This window comes from Numida meleagris, chromosome 25 (genome assembly GCF_002078875.1).
Source record: "Numida meleagris isolate 19003 breed g44 Domestic line chromosome 25, NumMel1.0, whole genome shotgun sequence".
NCBI classification, from domain to species: domain Eukaryota; kingdom Metazoa; phylum Chordata; class Aves; order Galliformes; family Numididae; genus Numida; species Numida meleagris.
Window position 1 is genome coordinate 1,903,672 of NC_034433.1, and position 20,560 is coordinate 1,924,231.

The following is a 20,560-nucleotide window of genomic DNA, read 5'->3' on the forward strand; positions in this document are numbered from 1 at the left end:
TCTCAGCGCGGGGATTGCATCAGCCGCCGTGCTGCGCGGTATTGCGCCCCCTGGCGGCTCGGCGGGGAGCAGCGGATTACCACCTCAATTAAACCTCCCCTCTTCAATTTAAAACTATTTCCCCTTGTCCTATCGCACAGACGAGCCCAGCGTTCCTCCTTCTCCCCTGCTCCCATTTCCACCCCTATTCCTGTCCCCATCCCACACTGCAGGGTGACACGAGGCCCCACGCTGCCCCGTGCACTTCATCGCTTTATTTTCACTCTGCCGTGCTACAGCCAGGAGGGTCCCGCCGGCGGGGGGGGGCCCCGTGCCACCTCCCCCAAGGCCCTCTCCCGCTCGATACAGTCTTTAAAACTTTTAATATAAAGTTTAAGTTCATTATTCTCGATCCTGAGAAACATTTCGTCCGTTTACGGAGCTCTCGCTGTAAACAAAGCACCACAGGCACCAAGCCCGCACCCCAGCGCTGGGCCGGGCGGGGGGAAAGGAGGTGGCCGTGCTCCCCAGGGGGTGCTGGCGGGGGTCCCCCCCCATTGGGATCGGCTCCCGCCGCGCTGCTCTCCTTTGGGAGCAAATCCCCTGCACTGGGAACGGCCCCGATGGCATTGAAGTGGGGAACGGATGTCCCCAAGGATAGGCCCGAAACCAACCTTGGCGATGCCACCGCCCCGGCGCCCGGCCGCGCGCTACACGTTGTTATTAAAAAAAATTAAAATACAGATATCCCAAAGGAAGAAATAACCCCCCCCCGAAGTGCCCTGACACTCCTCCCAGCCCACCCTCCCCCCAGCGTTGCTCCCTTGACACAAGGTAAACTTAAAAAAGAAGACGTCTAACAGCAGCTCCCGGTCCCTCCGGGCACCTCCTGGCACCGGTGCCCATTCCCGGAGCTCAGAGTGTGCCGTGGCCACGGGATCCAAGGGCGAACCACCCCATCTTCTCCTGCGCCAGGTCGAGGTCCCGCAGGCGGATGCCGACCTCCCCAAGGAGGATGTTCTCCCAAAAGCCTTCCTCGCTCAGCACGCTCAGCCGCAGCTCCCGTTGCTGCAGGTCGCCCCGAGGCACCCCATCGTAGACCAGCTGTGGGGACAGAGTGGGGCAGAACCTCAATCACAGACTCCAACTGTCCCCCCATCACCATCCCCATTCCATCGCCACTCCCACCCCCATTGCCATCCCCAAACATCGTCATCCCCATTGCCATTGCCATCCTCATCCTAATCCCCAGCCCCATACCATCTCATTGTAGGTAGGGTTGCAGGTTTTTCGGGCCACTTTGGTTTTCCTCTTAGTGGTTTTCTGGGGGTCAGGCAGCAGGTAGGTCTTGACGTAGGGGTCAGGATCATTGCCATCCTGGAGGGGCTGCTGCAGGACACAGCATGGGGCACTCTGTGAGCCTGGCAGTGGGGCTGGACCCTGTCCCATCGCTGCCAGGACACTGCGCACCTACCAGCCCCCGGATGTGCATCACCATGATGAAGAGCTTGTTGTTCTTGTAGGAGATGGAGAGCTTCACCTCCCCGCCGACCTTCCCCAAGGGACGAGCCCACGTGGTGTCTGGAGAGGAGGAGGGACAGGGGAGGGGTGCAGGAGGGACACCGAAGGGACATGGAGGGGACGTGGGGCTCACCCCAGCCCACCTACCTGCTGGCTTTGGGGCCGGGTTGGTGCCAGCTGCCTTCTCATCCCTGGGCAGCGGGTGGAAAAAGGTGTAGATGAGGTCGCACTGCAGGGCAAGGAGGGGCTGTTACCAGTGCTTCACATGCCACGTTTGCCCCGTTTCCACCCAAGTTATCTTCACCAACACCCCCAGCCCACCCTCCGGGGGTCCCCCAGCCGTGTACCTCGGCCACCTCTGGAGCAGCGTGGATGAGGTGCCAGATGTAGCCATTGAGTTCTTCTTTCCTCCTCTCAGCCACCGCCTCTCCTCGTGACCGGCCAATAATGAACCTGCTGGGGAAGCTGCCGAAGGGCACGGACACTCAGAGACCCTGCAAGGCATTGGAAGCCGCAGTGCCGGGTCTGGGGGTACCTGGGCAGTAGCGAGGAGGGGAAGAGCAGGCGTAGCTTGTTGTGCAACTCCTGGAACTCTTCAAAGGTGCGCTGCACAAAGGTCACCTCGCTCGGGCTCTCTCGCTTCACCTTCACCACGTAGGTCTGCAGGGAGATGGGGCTGTGATGTGGGTTAGAGGGAACAGGATGTCCCATGCCCAGCCGAGGCAGGGACTTAGGGATGTGGAACACTCCAAGACAGAGTGAGCTGTTCCTTTGCCCATCTCCTCGGGCTGTCCCTAGCCATCCCCACTCACGTAGCTCTTGTTGGGGTTGAAGACCCTCTCATGGCGGCAGAGGAAGACATCGCAGATCCGGCCGGATGTCTTGATGGTGTGTGTGCGGGGGGCAAAGGAGAGGGTTGGGCGGGCATCGGAGCCTGTGAACTTCATCTGTGCCAGGTTGTGAATGAAGAAGTTGAGCTTGGTGGCCACGCTGCCCAGGCTGGACTCAATCAACCTGCAACGAGGCCACATGTTAGCATGGAGGCACTAAGCCATGGAGCCCATGAGCAAGTCGAGAAGCAGCTGGTGGCCGCGCCTCTCTCCTGGGGGCCACCAACCCATGTCCTGTACCTGGTGAAGTAGGTGGTGGCATCAGCGTCGGTGTCCTGCGGCCTTAGTGCATCGTAGACGTACTTGAGGTCCTCCAGGTCGGAAAGTTCAGGGATGCCACAGGACAGCATCTGGGCAGCGAGGTGAGGGTGAGGGTGGATGCTGAGATGAGGACGCATCCCCCAGCCACCCCATGGCCCTTCTGAGTGGCCCCAGGCTCTCACCAGCCCCAGCAGGTTGAGAAAGAGATGGGTGTGCTTGCGGATCAGGTTGTAAGCCTGGCAGCACAGATCGACGAAGTCGTGGAAGCGGCTAGAGGGCTTGTCCCCGCCGTTGATGACGTACGCCATGTCTGAGGTGAAGACAAATGGTGCCCGGTCCCTGCATTGGGAGTATGAAGTGAGCACAGAGGCATGAGGAGAGGAACTTCACCCATAAAATCAGGAGGAACCCCAATGCTAAAGAACTGCAAGCCCATGTGGACAATTGCAGTGAGAGGGAAGAGGAAATCGGAGGCATTCCTCACCGCTTGATGTTGCCAAACATCTGAGCGTGGCCCAGGAACCTGCCAAAATCGATGTGAAACATGTGGCCCGTGGTCTTGAGCATGATGTTGTCGTTGTGCCGGTCACAGATCCCCAGCACGTAAGTGGCCACGCAGCAGCCAGCACAGGAGTAGATGAAGTTCTCCACAGCCTGGAAGGGATGGAAAGAGAAAAATGAGGGGCAGCTCATCTTTGCTGCTCCCCCATGAGATGTATATCATCCCTGGAGAGGTGGACACACAGAGCAGGGACCCTGCCAGGCTGCTCCTCACCTTCTCATATTCATCCTCCTCGGGGTTGTGTTTCTGCAGCCAGTCAGCCAGCGGCCGGTCCTTAAAGGAGCCCGTCACACCGTGCTCCACCTGGATTTTGCGTAGGGTCTCGGCGTTGGGGATCATCTCCACCATACCTGGCAGCCGAGACAGCAGGGTGAGACCTGTCCTTCCCCCCCTGGGGAGCACCAAGATCCCAGCCCCCTTTGCCATCAACCCTTAGATGACTCTCCACAAAATCATGCTCCTACAGACAGTCTGGTGGGATCAAACCCAACAGTGGCTCACAGCAACCCACAGTGGCTTCTCTCTACAAAGCCCCAGGACCTCCCATGCCATTGCCAATCTGAGAGCGTCACAATTTGGTGACTGATGCCCTGATGTTGGGTTACCTCGTCCACGGCCCGTGGAGAAGCAGCGGAAGATGACCATGCGCATGTCCAGCCCCTCCTGCACCCAGATTTTGTTCATGATCCGGATCATCTGCAGTGTCAGCATGTCCTGCCGCAGGTCATCGCCACACTGCAAGCCCACAGGGAGCCGTCAGACCAGGAGTGCCAGGGGAAGAGCATCTCTCTGGGAATGGAGATGTTGTGCTGTGGTTTTGGCAATGCTGGGAGGATGAACTCACCTTGAAGATGACCCGGATATTTTCTCCAAGGGGATCGACGTTCTGGAAGGAGAGCTTCAGGGGGACGGCGTTGGAGTTGAAATAGGAGCAGTCCTGCCACCGGGGAAAGAAAATGCAGCTCGTCAGGGATAGGCAGCTCCAGGCTGGTGATGACACCCCAGCCCCAGCACTCACCCGGGGCACTATCCCCTTGACCAGCAGGCTGGGGCTGAGTGGCAGCCGGCATGACCCGTTAGCCTTGAAGAACTGCTTCACCTCCTCCAGCCCCTCACGCAGGATGCCCTGTGGGGAAGGACACGGGGTGGCTGAGACCTGGCTGGACCTTCTAAGTCCCCGCCGACCCCAACACCCACCTGGCGTGCGGATGGAGCAGCGTCCCGCACTTGCTGGGCCAGCCTGGCCAACGTGCTGACCAGCAGGCACTGCCGGTCGAACTCCTCCCGTAGCCCCTTCCCGCAGCAGCACAGCAGAGCAGCCAGCAGGTACTGGTAGCGGATGCTGAACTGGGAGTCTTTCAGGCCATCCTTCAGCAGCCTGCCCGCAGCACAAATATTGTGGGGTCAGGCATGTCCTAGGGTCCCCCGGCTCGCTTCTGGTCCCCTCAAACTCACCAGAAGAAGTAGTGGGTGATTTTCAGGTCGCAGATTGCTCGCTTCATGAGGAAGCGCACCAGTGGGCTGTCCAGGTAGCACTCATACTTCAAGGCCTGGATTAGAGGAAGAGGGGATAGTTCTGAGGTGCAGCAGGACCAGCACATGCCCTAAGCTGTGTCCTGGTCCAAGCATGTGCCCAATGCTGCATCCTTATCCTGGCATGTATTCCATTACACGTTGCCAACCCAGCACACATCCCATACTGCATCCCAATCCCGGTATGCGTCCCACGTTGCATCCCCATCCCAGTATGCAGATCACATTGCATCCCTGTCCCAGAACATACCCCATGCAGCATCCCCATCCCAGCACACACCTGGACCAGCTGGGGCAGGTAGTCCAGCAGCTCCGTGTCAGAGATGGAGTCGATCCACTGCACGGCCGTCCTCCTCACCTCTTGGTCTGGGAACCTAAATAGGGTGGGTGTCACAGGGACAGCATAACACCACGGGGCCCTGCCCACTCACTCCACACCAAGGACACGACACCAATGAGGTTGGATGCTCCACCAAGCTGGTACCGAAGCCCACATCCCGCAGCACGCACTGCCCCATGCTCATGCACCAGTGACTTACGTGGCATGAAGGAGCCCCAGGGCATCCTGGTGGCTCATGTAGGTCCACTGGCTCAGCAGGGCATAGATGTCGGGCAGGCAGGCCCACTCCCAGCTGGGTGCACTGGCCAGCAGCATGGGCAGCGAGCCGGGTGCCGCGTGGCAGTAGTAGCGCTTCTCCCACAGCCGCTTGCGGTCGGCATCTGTCAACCTGCAGCAGCAAGCAAGTGGGGATGGCAAAGGCTGGGGACAGGGCACCCCACTGACCTCACCATGCATGGATAAATCCCTCCACAGCCTTAAGAAGAGAGCCAGAGGACGGGGCTGTGCCACATTGCATGATGCTGGGTGCTCCCCTGGTCACAGGGGCACCCATCATGGGGGTGACTGAGCTGCTGCAGGGACCCCACACCAGCCCGCCTGGCCTTGCACCCAGACGTTTTGCAGGCAGAATTAGCACTGTTGCTGGGTCCCGGCAGGGTGGCTGTCAGTGGGACACATCCACCACTGCTGCCGTGCTCCGTGGATCCAGGCATAGCTGCTGACATCTGATCCTCCCTGTTTATAGCACCAGCAGACGCCGGCCGGCTCAGCAGCATTGAGCAGCGCAGCTCCACCAAACCCCAAATTCATCCTCCAGCCCCAGCTGCTTCCCCAGACCAGCTGCTGGACGCAGGATCAGGCCCCCAGATGCCCCCTGTGCATGCCAGCCAATGCTGAGGGGAGCTCAGCTGAGACCCCCCCAAGGAAGGATGATGCTGATCCCCCCATTGCTCACCAATAGAGCGATTTCTTCTGCATCGCCTCCCGCAGCCTGCGCTGGTCCTCCTCACCCAGGCTGCCGAATTCGTACTTGGGGCTCACCTCGGCCGCCAGCGGGCTCACGAACTTCACGTCGAAGGCAGAGGTGGGGAAATCGATCTGGGACAAGGGGTGGGTGGGTGAGCTGGGGCTTGGCACCCCTCCGGTGCCCCACTGCTGGGACCCACCTGCAGGATGACGCTGTCGGGCTGGTTGAAGTTGGGGGCACTCGACCTGGCTCTGGAGTTGTCCTGGGTCGCCGGCCACAAGCCCAAAAGCTTTCGCCCGCAGGTCAGGACCCTGGAGGAGAAAGGGGAGGCTGTTTGGGGGGCTGCTCCCCTGGGGTTGGGGTGGCACCGCTGCAACGATGCCGCATCCCCACACTCAGCCCTGGGGCACCCTCACAGCCCACCCTGGGGTGCCCATGGTGGTGGGACACCCTACGCACTGCCTGAAGTTGAAGAGTGGAGTGGTGACCCAGCCCAAGGCCTCAGGGACCCGCCGCTGCTTGTTGGTGTCGGAGGAGCTCCCCGGGGGGGGGACGGGCACGGCGAAGAGCGTGACGCTGAGCAGCGTCTCCCGCGGCAGCCGGTTCACCTGGACGGGGAAGCAGATCCTGCAAGAGAGCAGTCAGAGCCCCACGGCACGGGTCAGCCCCGGCCCCCTGCCTCGGAGTGCCAACAGAGCTCAGCAAATGCCTTTGCTGCTGGCACCGAAGGTGCCACGTGCACCCTTACGTCATGGGCATACCCCCCCAGTGCTGGACAGAGCCAGCTGCTCCAGGGCCCTGCTTCGTCCTAGGTAGGTGACAGGGGAGACCCTGCACACTGACCTCGTCCCAGCTTCTCCCTGTCGGTGTGGGGGTCCCCAGGGAGCCCAGGGCATCCTGCCCACGGGGTGGGCAAGGGATGGGTGAGATGGGCGGAGGGGATGGCTGCCACTGGGTGCATGTCCTTCAGGGGCACAGGCGCCTTCTAAAATTATCCCGTTCCCATCCCCACCTCCCTGCAAATGCCAGGCATGGCGAGGGCTTGGCCCAGCCTCCCTGCCTGTTCCCAGCACTATTTTGGGAGCAGATCCCCTTTCCCGGGTGCAAACAGGAGGTGGGGAACTGGCGCCAGGGGCAGGTGCTATTCCTGGGGATGACTTAAGAGCTTCCATAACCCGAAAACTGGGGAGAGGCACAGAGAGGAGCTGCTGGAGGAGGCAGTACGGCTGGGGACGGCACCGGGTACCCATGCCCACCCCACGGCCAGGGCGCTGCCTTACTGCTGGTCCCATATGATGAGGTGGAAAAGGTACTTGTAGACGTGGGCCTTTCTGGTGTGCAGGGGGCTGCACAGCTCCTTACCACCGTGCGTGATGGAGCAAGAGAGGTAGAAATCTTCATAGCTGTAAGGGGAGCAAAAGAAATGTGAATGGGGGGAGCAGCCACAGCTCTGAGGGTGCTTGGGATTCACCTAGCCAAAGGGGAAAGCCCACAGCAGTGGGGCTGGGAGGAGGCGGGGGGGGGGGCAAGGAGGCTTGGATCCGTCCCCATGGCTGGCCACACTCTAATGCATCCCCTACACGAGTGGCTCCCCTCTCCTCGCCTTCCCCAGCTTTGCACAAGGGAGGGGATACAGAGCCAGCAGCCCCCATCCTTTCCATCCCCATCACCATATGGCATCGCACATACCGTCACACGGGGGGCTGCTGGGGGGGCCCTGCCATGTGGCAGGTGCCGAGCGACAATCCGGGGAGGGCTGCGGGGCGCTGGAGGTCAGGGGATGTCGGCATTTCCCAGGCTACCGGCTTTGTTCGGAGCCAGTCACCAGGGGGAATACATTAAAGACGGGACAAAGGCGAGGGGTCCCTGGCGGGGCGGCTGCAGCCGACGCCGCTGCCTCACACGCCCTCCCCACGGTGGGCTCCTGGACTGCCACCGTCTTCCCTGCGTGGGGCTGAGAGCGGGCACGGGCACTGGGGCCATCTGTCACATCGCCAGGGCGGCTGGGAGCCCGGGGAGCGATGCTGCAGCCCGGGGGATTTGTGTGGTTGCAGTGGGAAAGCAGCACGGAGCCCGTGCCATCCGCCTGCACCATGCAAGCACTGCTCACTGCATGCCGAACGTGGCATCCCCAGTGCACACAGCTCTGGCTCATAATCCTGTCCTTTAGGAGCCTTGGGGTGGGTTAGCTTTTATGCTGAATATTTAGCAGCGTAGGGATAGAACTAACGGGTCTGAGCCCCTGGACAAGCAGGTAGAGGCTGGGCAAGATCCGCATGGCTGCCCTACCTGGCAGCCCAGGTGATGGGGATACGGTGCGTGGCATAGACGGTGAAGGAGAGCGGGCAAGAGAGCAGGCGAGCCTCCTGCACCACGCCGTGCTCCCGGCTCCACTGCACAGCTGTCTGGAAGTCAGCATTGAAGGTGCTGCAGTAAAGCCCCACCAGGTCCAGGATGGCGGCCGTCAGGCTCTCCACGATCCTCTCTGCAGCGGAGAAAGGAGAGGGGTGACATGGAGCTGCCCCACACCTGCAGCCCTGCTGTGTCCCATGGGGTGGCCCTAACATGGGGCTGGGATGCTGGGGGGGGGGGTACCCTGGGCAGGGCTCTGCTCTGGGGCACGAGGGGGAACTGCAGGAGTTGCAGGCTCCCACTTTGCCGAGCTGATGGGGAGGAACAATAGGCACGGCCTCCTGAAACCCTCTTTCCTTAAGAAGGGTTTCAAACCCATTTTTGGCCTTAATAATTGAGGAGGAGGAGGGGTTTGAAGATGAAAAGCACCAAGAACTTCAGCCCAGAAGGGGAGGAGGAGAATTGAAATACCTCGATTTTCCCTCTTGGCCAGAACGTTTGGATCCTGTGGAGGAAAAAAAAAAAAAAAAAAAAAAACACAGAAAAGAAAAAGAAACCACAAGAGCAATATCAGCATGAGCCCCGTGCGTCGCTGCGGCTGGGAGCAGCTCTCCGAGCCAGCAGCTTTACGTAAGCGGCCGGGGTGAGCACCAAGGTCCTGGCCCCTCAGCTGCTGCCTGCTCCCAGCTATTGAGGAATTTTCCACGTGGTGTAGAGGGAAGGAGCAAACAGGATCAGCCTGCAAGCGGGGCTTTCCCTCTGCATGCCCCCGGTCCCCTCGGCTCTTACCTTCTGGATTTTGGGCTGCATGCGGGAGGGGCAGGGGGGCATCTGGTTGAGGGCTGTTGTGATTTCCTGCGACTCAACGGCAGCCAGGGCGTTGCAGATGGCCATGACCGACTGGATCACCCGCTCTGCCTTCAGAGGGAAGTCTCCCTGCGGGGCAAAGGGAGGTTGAGCAGAGCCCAGAGCCAGGGCAAAGTGGAGCTCAGGCCCTTTGGGGAGGCTGCAGCAACAGGGCGTGGGGCAGGGAGCAACATCTGCACCCTCCTGTGCACAAGCAAATACCAAGGAGAGGAATAAATGCTGCCCTCAGTCTTCCTTGCAGCTTCCCAGCCTGCCACGCACCATATATAGTGAGTGCATTAGCCTGTGCCTCAGTTTCCCCTCATTTCCCAGCCTTTGCCCTTCTCTGATGCACCCTCAGAGCCCCATCACAGCAAATGCTGCTGGGGTCCAGAGGAAAATGGGAGCCCACTCTTTTGTGGTGATGCTGTCCTCCTGGGTGTGTGGCAGCCCCTCGGGCACAGGGATGGGGTGGGATGGGGTGGATCTGTGCAGGAGCACTGAGCAATGCTCAGAGGGATGGCACCCCAAGGAGGAGCAGCTGCACCCCCAAAAGTACTCACCTCAGCTGCCAGGAATGTATCCACCTCATTGTGGAAGGTGTCGAAGAGGAGACTCAGGGCCTGCCTGGGGGACAGAGAGCAGAGCTCAGCCCTGCGAGGAAGGCAGCCAGTGCGGGGCTGCGCTCACCCCATCCCCCCCTACCTGCTGATGGTTTGCTTGATAGGCCTCTCCTGCAGGTGGATGTAGTGGTTGAGGGTGGAGGGGCTCTGGTCATCGCTGGCCTGGAGGAGGAGAGAGGCCGTGCCATGTGCTGTGCCATCCCTCCTGCCCCTCTTCCCAGGATGGAACCCCCCTGAGCAGGCTGATACGGGGCTGGGAGCTCCAACATTGAAGCTTGTACCTGGCATTAGCTAACCCCCAACCCAGCAAAGCATCCCTGGGGGCAGTGGGGGTGCAGGACCAGGGCAGGGTCCTTGTGTGGGTGTTCAGGGTGCTCCCTGAGCTGGTACCCACCGTCCGGGCCAGGTCACTGCGCACCGCCTTCCTCCTCATCAGCTGCAGGCGGATGTCGATGTCGAATTTCCTGCAGTGCTGGATGTACTCATGGCTCCCCAGCGCGTGCTTGCTGTAGGGACACAGACAACAGGCTCGCTGCATGGCCCCTCTCCACCCGCCAGGAACAGGCTGGGGGAAAATCCCCCCAAATCCAACCCTGTGCTAACACCCCGTGGCTGAGCATGGCCAGGGTTCGGCTTTGCTTTCCTCGCCTGTAAAACATTTCACTGGGTTGCTGTGCTAGGAAAGCCCTAAGAATATACTATTGTTTTTCCTCCTTCCTCTGTGCCCTCCAAAAAGCTGTGGCCAGCCCTGTTGGGAGCAGGCATGGAGGAGGCTGGCTGAAAGCCTGGCACCATGGGCTTCTGCAGAATGGGAAAGCCCCGCATTAGGGTCCATGGAGCTTGCCATACAGCCCTGCTTTCTTTGCCAGCTTCAGAGTAGAATGAACCAATTCAGCCCTTGCTGTCACCACTGGGCACAGTGCCGCAGGGCGGGCGGCACATCTGCAGGCTCAATGGCAGGATGGAGTTGCAATGGCAGGATGCAGGGGGGGCTGGTGGGGCTGCAGGGGATGGGGACACGGAGCCCAGTCACTGTGTGGCCACCGGCACCGGGCCCTGCCCTGCTGCAGAGGGATGGGGAGGAGGCACTGCAGGAAGCCTGGCTCGGGCAGCAACGTGCCCTTATCACAGAGGGCCAGCATCCTGAGCACCCCGCCTTGGGATGCAAACACCCCTTGGGATGCTCAGCCCGGCCTCGCCTTTCTCCTGCACTTTGCAAATGCAAGTTGGCAGAAAGCATCAGCAGCTCGGGCTGGTTTGGAGAGCTTGAGTGCCCAACTGGCTCTGCATGGAGGGTTTTGGCACTTCCAGCATCTCCTCTGCTGGGGGAAGATGTGGAAAGAAAAGGCCAGTGACAAAAGGGCTTTATTTCCCAGGGCTTTCTCAAAGGTCCTTTGAGGGCTGTGGGAGATACAGGAGCTGCCCGCTGGGGACAGGCTGTCCTGATCCCAGCCCAGGATGCCTCCAGCTGGGATACCAGGGAGGACAACGCAGCTGTGACCACCTTCCAAATGGACAAGTTAGGTAGAAATGGAGGGATTCGCTTTAAATCACCCAAGAATCCTACGGCAGAGCCCAGGATGGACCCACAGCCCCACCTGTCTGCCTGAGCAGCATCCATCCTCGAAAGCCCTGCCTTCCTCTTTAAAGAGCAGTGCTGAAAAGCAGGCTGTAAAAAGATGGCAAAGCACCGTCCTTTTGTTTGGTGCAAATCCCATTTTTCCAGCAGAGGCTGCTTCTAGTTAAGCCTCATTACAGAAAACAGAGCACATCTTGCTGACAACGACAGCATTTGCAGAAGGAAAAAACCCAATAACTGAAACCCTGCAGGTACTGAGGGGTAATGCAACTGCTGTGTGCAAGCAATCCTGCTGCATCCATGCACACATATGCGCACATACACACACATGCATGCCTATACGTGCACAAAAGCACATATGCACACACACGTGTTGGGCTCTGCACCCTCTGCACCAGTGCTGTGCAGGCTATCCTGTGCTCAACAATTCCCAGCTGCCCCCTTAGGGCCTAAAACTGCAGCTCCTGGATGCCATGGCAAAGCTCCCACGATTTGAAGCAGCAGGGCCAGGCCGTGGGGCTGCTCTCCAAGAAGAGCTGGAGCTGACTTGCTGCAGGCAGTCCTGGGAAGCACTGCGTGTGCCCATGAGTGCATGGCTGCTGCCGCCTCCACGCTGCACCCTCGCTCAGGATGGAGCTTTCCCCAGCCATCAGACCCAGAATTGCAGCTTGCCTGCAACAAAAGCAGTGCTGGAGGGAGCAACAAGCCGGGGGGAGCAAGCAAAGGGCTCTGCATGGGGCTTTAACAGGGAAAGGAAAACTGTCCCCTTTCTCCCTGCTTTGCTGTGCAGAACACTTCTGAGGCCCCCAAAATCTCTGCCACCTTGCTTGCACAAATGGTGCTTTCTACCTCCTCCTGCAACTTAAAAAAACAGGCTAAGGGAGTGACACGGCCATTATTAATGCTTTCCCAAAAAGCTTTTTTGGCAGCTCCTCGGTCTTCAGGCCCTTCCCCGGACTGCAGGCGCGTGAGGCACATCTGACTTGTATCCTGCCTGGGGAAGGATGCTCCCAACATGCTGATTTTGGCAAGAGCACTGCAGCGGCTCGAGAGGCGGGGATTGACCCTGGCCATCCGTCCGCATGAGCCGACAAGTGACACGGTGCTTGCTTGCTTTTCCCTCTCCACCACTCACTTTTGCAAGAATTCCTCCAAGCCACAGAGCTTGAGCACGAAATCCTCAACATCGACAGCGTGCAGCTCGTCGTGCGTGTAGCACAGCGTCTGGTAGATGAGCAGGTCCACGGTGGAGGAGCCTGCGGGGACAGGGAGCAGCAGTGAGCACCCCCAGGCTGACACTGCCCCAGAGCCCCCCCCAGCCTCCCCCCTTGGCATTGCTGGGGGCTGTCCCCACTTCGCAGCCCACTTACAGTCGCAGGTGAAGGTGAGGGGCTCTCGCAGGCTGTCACACAGCACCGTCACCTTCAGGCTGACGCCGTGCCCCAGGTGCTCGGGGCTGAGGTTGACGGCGCTCCACACGAAGCCAGTCAGGGAATAGTCCTGGGGGCTGGAGCTGGACCGCAGCCTGCAGGCAAGGGGCAGGCTGAGGGGTGGCTTTATGTCTCCCCCTCCAAATGCTTCCATTTGGGGACATCTTACAGAGCCTGGCAGCCCCAAGAAAGGGCCTAAAGTGCAGCAAGGGATGGCTCAGGCATGTCTATGGTACTCACACATCCAGCATATGGCAGAAAGCAGCCACCTCCTCGTCCCTCTCCTCTGACACCTCAAAGAGCTCGTAGCCGTTGGCTAAGGAGCGTGGCCGGGGGGGAACCTGTGGGCAGAGCATGAACCCATCAGCAACACCTGGGTGCTTTGTGCCTTCCTCATCCCACCTTGCTTCTGCATAGCTCGGGAGCCTCATCCTGCCCAGCCACGCAGATGGACTCCAGGATGCCAAAGGACCAACCCCGGGACACCAGGGGCTGCAGCAGAGCCAGGCTCCCCCCGCTCATGGGGGTCCCCGAGCCTCCATCGCTCTTCTGCAGCAAACAATGGCCCCGCTGTCAGAGCAATTAACCCAGCCAGCAGCTAACGGGAGGCAGAGAAAGGCAGAGAACACAGCAGCCACTAAAGACAATTTTAATGCCCTTTTATAATTGGTTTCTGGCAGCAAGGAAGCTGAGGGTGACTTACACGGCCCCCACCAGCTGCATCGCTCACCCACCGCGGAGCAGGGACCCCGGGGGGGAGCTGAGCCTGGGGGCACGAGCCCACTGCAGCCCCCCAGCATTCAGTCCCCAGGCTCCTGGGGGCACAGCAGGGCTGGGGGCAAGGCGAGGAGATGGAACACAACCATTCCTCACCCTACTCCCATCTGCCTTCAAAAGCAGGGAGAGAACAGCCCCTTACCGGGTCGGCGGAGATCCTGCGGTTCTTGTTGGGTGCCACATTCTTCCTGTTGCCGAACCGGGAGACGTAGGTCCGCGGGGGGACCTGGGGGGGCATGGTCTTGCTCCGTGCCACCGGTTTACCGCTCGACTCCTTCTCGAAGATGCTCCTGCCCTCCTTCCAGCCGCGGGCGGCTTCCCGCAGCACCTGGGATTCGTAGGTGGACTTCAGGTTGAGGCAGGTGATGGCGTCGTTGATGCCCTCGTAGTCAGCCAGGCCGTAGGGATCCTCCTCGGAGATGCGGCGGGCGAGCAGCTTGCCACGGGGCTGCTCGTGCGCTGAGAACACGTTGACATCCCTGGGCTGGGGCCCTTTGGAGGACGGCGGGGATCCCTTCCCCAGGCGTCGGCTGCCTTCGGGGGGGCTCCGCACAGAGTGCCGGGGGGGCAGCGGCGGTGGGGAGAGCTTTTTTGGGGATCCCCCGTTGCCATCGAGAGGAGAAGTGCCGTTGAGGGGCTCCCCGAGGAAGTCCCCTTCGGAGCCATCGAAGATGTAGAGGTAGTCCCCGGCCAGCGGGGCCTTCAGCCAGGCCGGGCCCTCCGTGCTGGTGGGCACAGCACTAGGCCGCGGCGGGGGCACGGCGAGGCCCTCAGGCAGCGCGTTGTTGCACAGCGCAGGGTCGGAGCCGGACAGGCCGCGCGTCGCTTTGATCCCGGTGCACCCGTGGGTGTTTTCGGGCTCGTCCCAGGAGATGAGGGGCGGCTCGGCCCGCTGCTTGGCCCGGCTCTCCTCCTTGTCCTGCCGCAGGCGCGACAGCGCGTCGTACTCCATCTGCAGGGCCTCGGCCAGCGCCAGCTCCTTGCGGCTGATGCCCACCGACTCCAGGGACTTCCAGTGCTCTCCATTGCTGCGCGTGGCGGACATCGCTCCGGGATCACTTCCTAACCGCGCTCAGGGCTCAGGAGAAAGGCATGCTGCACCGCCGGCCACCCGGGCGGAGGGGAAATGCAAGGGAGAAGGGCTTGGAAAGCTCGTTAAGGCCCTAACGAGAGAGCCGAGAGAGCCGTGGCCATGGGCGTGAACCCAGGGGTCAGTTCGGAACAGAGGAGCCCATCATGGACGGACAGCGAGGGCTGGGGCTGGAGGTACGGCCCTTCCTCCCTACAAGCACAGAAAGGAAATGTCAGGAGCTCGGAAGTGTGGTGGCTTAAATAAAGATTTGGCAGCCCCCAGGCAGGCGGGGAAGGGCTGCTCGGCCCCACAGCTGTGGGGCTATTGCTGGATTTCCCCCAGGACAAAATAAGACAGACAAAATAAGATACTGAGTGGGGAAAGTAGCGGGGCTGACGTCTGGGGCTGACTCAACACGTAACCTGCTGCCCCCACGGGCTTCACAGCTGCATGGGCCCTACAAGATCACCGCACGGCTTCGAGCTCCCTAGTAGCCACGGGAGCATTGCTGTGTTGGGAAAAAACATGACCTCCACCAGCAAAAACTTTGGGAACAGAAAGGAAAAGTGGAGAGAGAAGAGCGAAGGAGGAAGGAAGGGATGTCTGCGGCCCCTCCTGCCTTGCCTCCCACTGAGTACTTATTTGGTCGGCATCACGCATGGGCAATGAGGCAGAACCCCCCCAGCCTGCCCTGAGGGCTTTGCCCAGCACACGTTGCTCTCTGCCCACCCCAAGCCCCCCAGGGACCCACGTGTAGCCCCAGACAGCTGCCAGCTCTCACTGCTATCACCTTGCACCCACCCAACCAGGAGGCTTCACGGAAGAAGAAACACGGCCCAACCCTCCCAAACAGACCCAGCAGGTCCATCTGAGCCCCCCCCACAACCCCATCAAAGCCCACCAGCCCCAGGGAGGTGTTCTGAGCAGTCTGCTGTGCATTAGCAGGGATACTGATACATCCCCAGGGCCCCTGGCAAAGCACAGCTTCCAAACCCAGCAATTTTGCAGAACTCGCCTGCAAGCAGAGAGATGGAAAAGCCCGACTTGAAACCACCTTTCTGGCCCTGACCATGACATCAAAACCGCAACGACCGCGGAGCAGAGAACACAGAGACGGCTGCTCCTCCTGGCCAGGAATCACTCTCCAAGGAAGGATTACCTTCTCCTCCCTGCCCAGCAAAATAAATCGCAAAGTGGATGTTAAACATAGAAGTGGAGTGAGCCCAAAGCCCCTGGAGACACTCAGCTCTTGACATCTCCGGAGCTGAGAGCCAGCTGGGTGTTTTCTTGCTCCATCCAGGACTCAGCGAGGGACAGACAAGGGGTCTGCCCTGAGCATGGCAGCCCAGGACACCCAAACTGCCCCCAGAGCCCTGAGCCACTTGGCCTTAAATGGACCAGATGGCTGCTAATGAGCCCAGCCCTGGCTTTGCCTGCTGCAAACACATTTACCCCTGAATACAGCAGGGATTCGAACCTCAGCATGAGCCCCAGCACGAAGCCGGCTGCACGCCTCACTAAAATAAGCTTTTTTGAGGCATCCAAACTGCGGGGAGACAGATTGGAGGTGCTCCCTTAACCCACCACTTTGGTCCCTGTTGGCAGCCATGGGCTTTTCCCGGAAAAACAGAAATCCCGAAAGCCGGCAGTGCTGGGCAGCTGGAAGCTGAACAAAGCAAATCTGCTTTTAACCCAAAAGCAATGAAATAAACTCGATTTTTGTGCGTGCGTGCGTGGCTGGCAAAGCCGCAAACCCACCCTCATCTCCAAGAGAAGCACCCACACCAGGGAAAGTGGCCCCAAAGCGGCGATCCCCATCCTAGGGCAGCAGGACCACGGCGATGCAAACCCACATAAAGGAGCCCCAGGCAGCTGCTCCACGCTGGGGTTTGCTACGGGGCCGTTCCCACTGAATGCTTCCTCCACCCTGCAGTTATTAGAGAAAAAATTACATGGGCCTGAGAGCTGCGGATTAGGATTCAGCCAGGGGGCTCCAGAGGCAGAACCGAATTCCAGAGATGCAGACGAGCAGATTCTTTTTCCTCTTTAAAATACTATTACTCATCATATAGGGATAATTTCCTGGCTTTCAATTTCCTGGCGTTTGCCACGGTCACGTCAGCCTCGGGAGAGCGTTCAGCCGCGTCCCACCTTTTGGAGAAACGCTTTGCTGCGCTGAGTTCCTCCAGCACACGGAGCAGCCCAGAAGGGAAAAGCACTTGTCCTGGGAAACCCGCCGCCCCGAGCCCCGAGCTGTGGTTTAACAGGATTTTCGACATATTTTGCACCAGGCAGGGAGATTGCAGCCTTGTGGGGAGCCACACGCAGACACCACATCCCTCGTGCTCCTGCCAGCAGCTGCGGCTCTTTGCGCTGTCACAGCAGCAACCGCCAGCAGCAAAGCAGAGGGGCATTTCCCCATCCCATTGCACAAACCCCAACTTCCCTCCAGTTCTGAGAAACACGAGCGCTGCCTCCCTCCATCTGCCTCCATCCCACACCTCCAACACCTGCAGCCCCCAGCTGCGCCCCGGGGTTCCCCAACTCCTGCACGTGCATCCCCCGGCCCAAGCACTGGGTGATGCTTTTGGCCTGTCTTTGGGGCGCACGAGCTCCCTGCAGGGCTCCCCTCGTCCCCATATCCCAGGGACAGGGAGGGATGATCCGAACCCTCATGCAAAGAGCCAAGCATCAGGGGCGAGAGGAGAGCGAGGAGGAGCGGGGTGGGATGGAGGTGCAGAGGGGACCTGTGCTCTCCCGTCCCTCCCTCCCTTCCCCCACGCAGGCAGCTGCACTGGGAACAGATCGAAACGGCTGAAGCATTTGGGAAGACATCAAACAGCTGAGGGCAAGGAAGCAAAGCGAGCCCCGGAGGGGCACCTCGCCGGGTGTGAGAGCCGAGGGATGGAGGTTATGCCTATCAAGGGGAGACAATCCCCAGCCATTTATAATCCGGCAGAGGGAGGAGCGGCAGTGAGGAGGATAAAGCATCAAGCTTCACCTCTGGGGCTGCAGGTCCATCCATCCTGCTGCTGCTCCAGCTGAATGGGGCCAGGGCCACGTTCCCAGCACGCTACGGGGTGACAAAGCTCCCAGGATGTCCGGGAGCTCCAGCAGCAAGGATGCTCCCATGTCCAGAACCAGCCCCACAAAGCCCCTAAATGGGGCTGAGTGCCCCTCACCGGCTCCAGACCCCCAGAGCACATAGGACCCAGCCCTCCCTGCTCCGGAATTAACTCCGCTCTCAATTCTCTTCCTCTCCAAAATGGAAGTGGGAGCTGTGGGAGCTCCCAGCAATGCACTGACCAAAGGAAGCTCGCTGGGTTGGTCCCCAGGTTGTGTTCCGACACAGCCACAACGTGGGATTTTGTTCCCAGCTTGGAACTGCGCTTCCAGAAAGAGAACTTGCTCTAAAATCTGATCATTTAAAACCGAAACCACGAGCGTGTCACTCCTGGAGCCGCACTCAGCACCACCAAAACACATCAGTAACCAGCAAAACCGATACAATTTCTCCCTAACATTGATCCCAACAGACGCTTTGCAGCTGCTCCAATTGTTTTCGTGAACGTGAGCCCCACGTTCTCCCCACGCAGGCTCTGCACAGCGATCACTGCGCGCTGCCCTGCACACGCTGAGCCCAGCAAACGCCCTGAAAACAAACAACGCCATTTGCTCCCAACCTGTCGCCTTGCAGCACCAAGAGTTTCTTCCTCTTTAGGCCCATGCGTCTCCTATTAATAGCAGAGCAGAGCCCGGCACAGCGCGAGCTCTCTGGAGGAGGCAGGATGTGAAGTGGTCTGATGCCAAATGCTCTCCAAGCATTTTGCTACGCATTTCCACCCTCGGGAGGAAATCCTGCCTGGAGAAGATAGGTCAGGCTCAGGATGGGAAAACCCCTGACCTGGGGCAGCTGAAGGAGAGAGCTCTGCCCAGGAACCAGCCCGTGCCCAGAGACAGCACAGGGGACAGCGGAGAGATGTCACAGCCTTGCACTGAGGTGTGACAGCCACACACCCACGCAGGGACACTGAACTTTGCCCAGCATCTGGTAGTAAAGCGTTGGGAACACAGGAAGGAACGCGGGTGGGACCTTTCTGCACAGCCACCCACCACCCACCGCCTCTGCCCCCTGCTCCCCAGCCCCGGGTGCACCTATGTCACACCCAGGGTCGGGGTTTCTGAATTACTCAGCCCTCGCTCCTCCAGTGCCAGGCACCCAAACCCAGGGCTGGGTTCTGTCTGTGCTCACCATCCCCAGGGGATGCTTGCGGTGCGGCGGCGCGGGTGCACGGCTCCTATGCAAATCTCAGCTTCCTCAGTTCCCTCCAGCAGAGATTGTTAAACACACACATATATTTAAATACATATATACACCCTGTATAGCCCACAGTGTAAAGCACAGCAGTCCCAGGCTCAGTGACCCCTACTGCCCCCGCACTGCCAGCCCAGCGTCCCACTGGGAGGTGCTGGCACGCTGCAGCTGCCCCTGCTCTGCAGAGGGATCGCTGTAGGATCATGCACTGCATGTTCAGTTCCTGCACCCACAGGGCTCCCCGCCATCCAGGGGACACACAGCACTTGGGTTGTGCCACCTCCCGGCTCTCCCCGCTGAGGTGCCACCAGAACCAGCCCTGTGATGGGAACCGGTTCCGTGCACCGCTCGGATTTACATCTCATGGGATCGAGACACAGCCGTGCACGCAGGCCAGGCGTGCCCCGCTCCTCCCCAGCACCAAAGCACACGGAAACGCCTGGCTCGGGACGGGGCGGCGGCTGCAGCCTCACCCCCAGGGCGCTGGCAGCGGCTGCACATCGCGGGGTGCATCCAGGCAACGCGCAGCGTGCACTCACACTGCAGCGTGCGAGGGCAGGGAGGCGGCTCCTTGCTCCCGCAGCTCCAGCGTTCGTATTTCAGGCTCGCTGTTTCGGGCGGTGCTGCCGAAATGAGGTGAGGCTGCACCTGGCTGGGGGGCTTCGAGACCTGAGCGCTCCATTCCCCTCACCCCATCGCACTCCACGCCGTGCTCGCCCTCTCGATTTTGGAGGAAAAGATTGATTTTCCTGCTACTTCACCCCAGCCCAGATCCTGTGAACAATTGCATTCGTGCTTGGCATATACACATGAATAGCTGCGGTTAAGTCAATACATCTCCTTCGCTTAGGGGCAATAGCTCACATTTCTCTGGAGTTTACTGTTAAATACACACACGAACGTTTTTGCAAGTTCAAGATCCAGGAGCGGAGAGCAGCATCCAGGCTGCAGCAAGCCCGGCATCCCGAGCAGCACCTTCAGCCCCGCGTGCTGCACCGCGGGACGGGCTGACCCTGCTGGCGAGCTCTGGCTGCTCCCATCCCCATCCCCATCCCCATCCCCACCCTGGCGGGGGGACACTTTGACACCACGGCCGAGCCCACGGAGCCCAGCGCTGCCTCTCCCCGCCGCTCACACCTGGCAACTTCGCAACCCGCTGGGCACCGTTCCATTGTTCTGCAGTGCACCCCACACAACTCCCCCCACCTCACGCTCTACGGACGGGACCCCAGCCCCGTCGCACTCCCCCCTACCTCGGGGCCGCATCACCGCGCTCCTTCGGGGGCCGCACGCCGCGGAGCCGCCAGGAGCCGAGCCACCTCCCCGCAGCGCCGCACGAACAGCGCGGACCGACGCCGCGAAGCGAAAAACCCGGAGCGAGCCGCTAAAAACCCCGGGACCGGCCTCCTCCCGCCGCCCCCAAATCCCACGGCTCCCGGTTGCGCGGCCCCGCTTCCCCCGCTGCCCCGCAGCCCTACCTGCTCCGAGCGGGCCCGGCGGGCAGCGCGGGGCC

The 20,560-nt window shown here is 60.4% G+C and overlaps 1 protein-coding gene across 4 annotated transcripts; it reads right to left on the bottom strand.

Moving 5' to 3' along the window:
- Nucleotides 235-20,560, bottom strand: PIK3C2B (phosphatidylinositol-4-phosphate 3-kinase catalytic subunit type 2 beta). 4 transcript variants are annotated; one of them, XM_021377145.1, is made up of 33 exons: nt 20,526-20,560; nt 13,803-14,942; nt 13,124-13,224; nt 12,824-12,978; nt 12,589-12,709; nt 10,269-10,380; nt 9,957-10,036; nt 9,815-9,878; nt 9,195-9,341; nt 8,877-8,910; nt 8,343-8,538; nt 7,334-7,456; nt 6,513-6,680; nt 6,253-6,364; nt 6,042-6,184; nt 5,286-5,474; nt 5,027-5,120; nt 4,669-4,763; nt 4,411-4,591; nt 4,232-4,339; nt 4,058-4,150; nt 3,819-3,948; nt 3,427-3,563; nt 3,136-3,305; nt 2,834-2,990; nt 2,631-2,740; nt 2,313-2,514; nt 2,036-2,160; nt 1,848-1,965; nt 1,648-1,729; nt 1,454-1,560; nt 1,240-1,368; nt 235-1,083 (listed from the first exon to the last, which is right to left on the bottom strand). In XM_021377145.1, exons 2-33 carry the CDS (start codon nt 14,703-14,705, stop codon nt 895-897), a joined length of 4,875 nt encoding a protein of 1,624 aa, XP_021232820.1. In that variant the 5' UTR covers nt 14,706-14,942; nt 20,526-20,560; the 3' UTR covers nt 235-894. The 4 variants fall into 4 exon arrangements, 3 of the variants coding, with proteins under 3 accessions (XP_021232820.1, XP_021232822.1, XP_021232821.1); XM_021377147.1 differs by lacking the exon at nt 20,526-20,560 and adding an exon at nt 20,301-20,424; XM_021377146.1 differs by lacking the exon at nt 20,526-20,560 and adding an exon at nt 18,416-20,044.

Excerpts from the sequence above, each read along its gene's own strand:
- PIK3C2B (XM_021377145.1), bottom strand. The coding sequence starts at position 14,705 with ATGTCCGCCACGCGCAGCAATGGAGAGCACTGGAAGTCCCTGGAGTCG. Across the intron at positions 5,475-6,041 it reads CAGAAGAAATCGCTCTATTG|GTTGACAGATGCCGACCGCA; the intron begins GTGAGCAATGGG and ends TTGCTGCTGCAG. Across the intron at positions 1,561-1,647 it reads CCCGGCCCCAAAGCCAGCAG|ACACCACGTGGGCTCGTCCC; the intron begins GTAGGTGGGCTG and ends CCTCCTCTCCAG.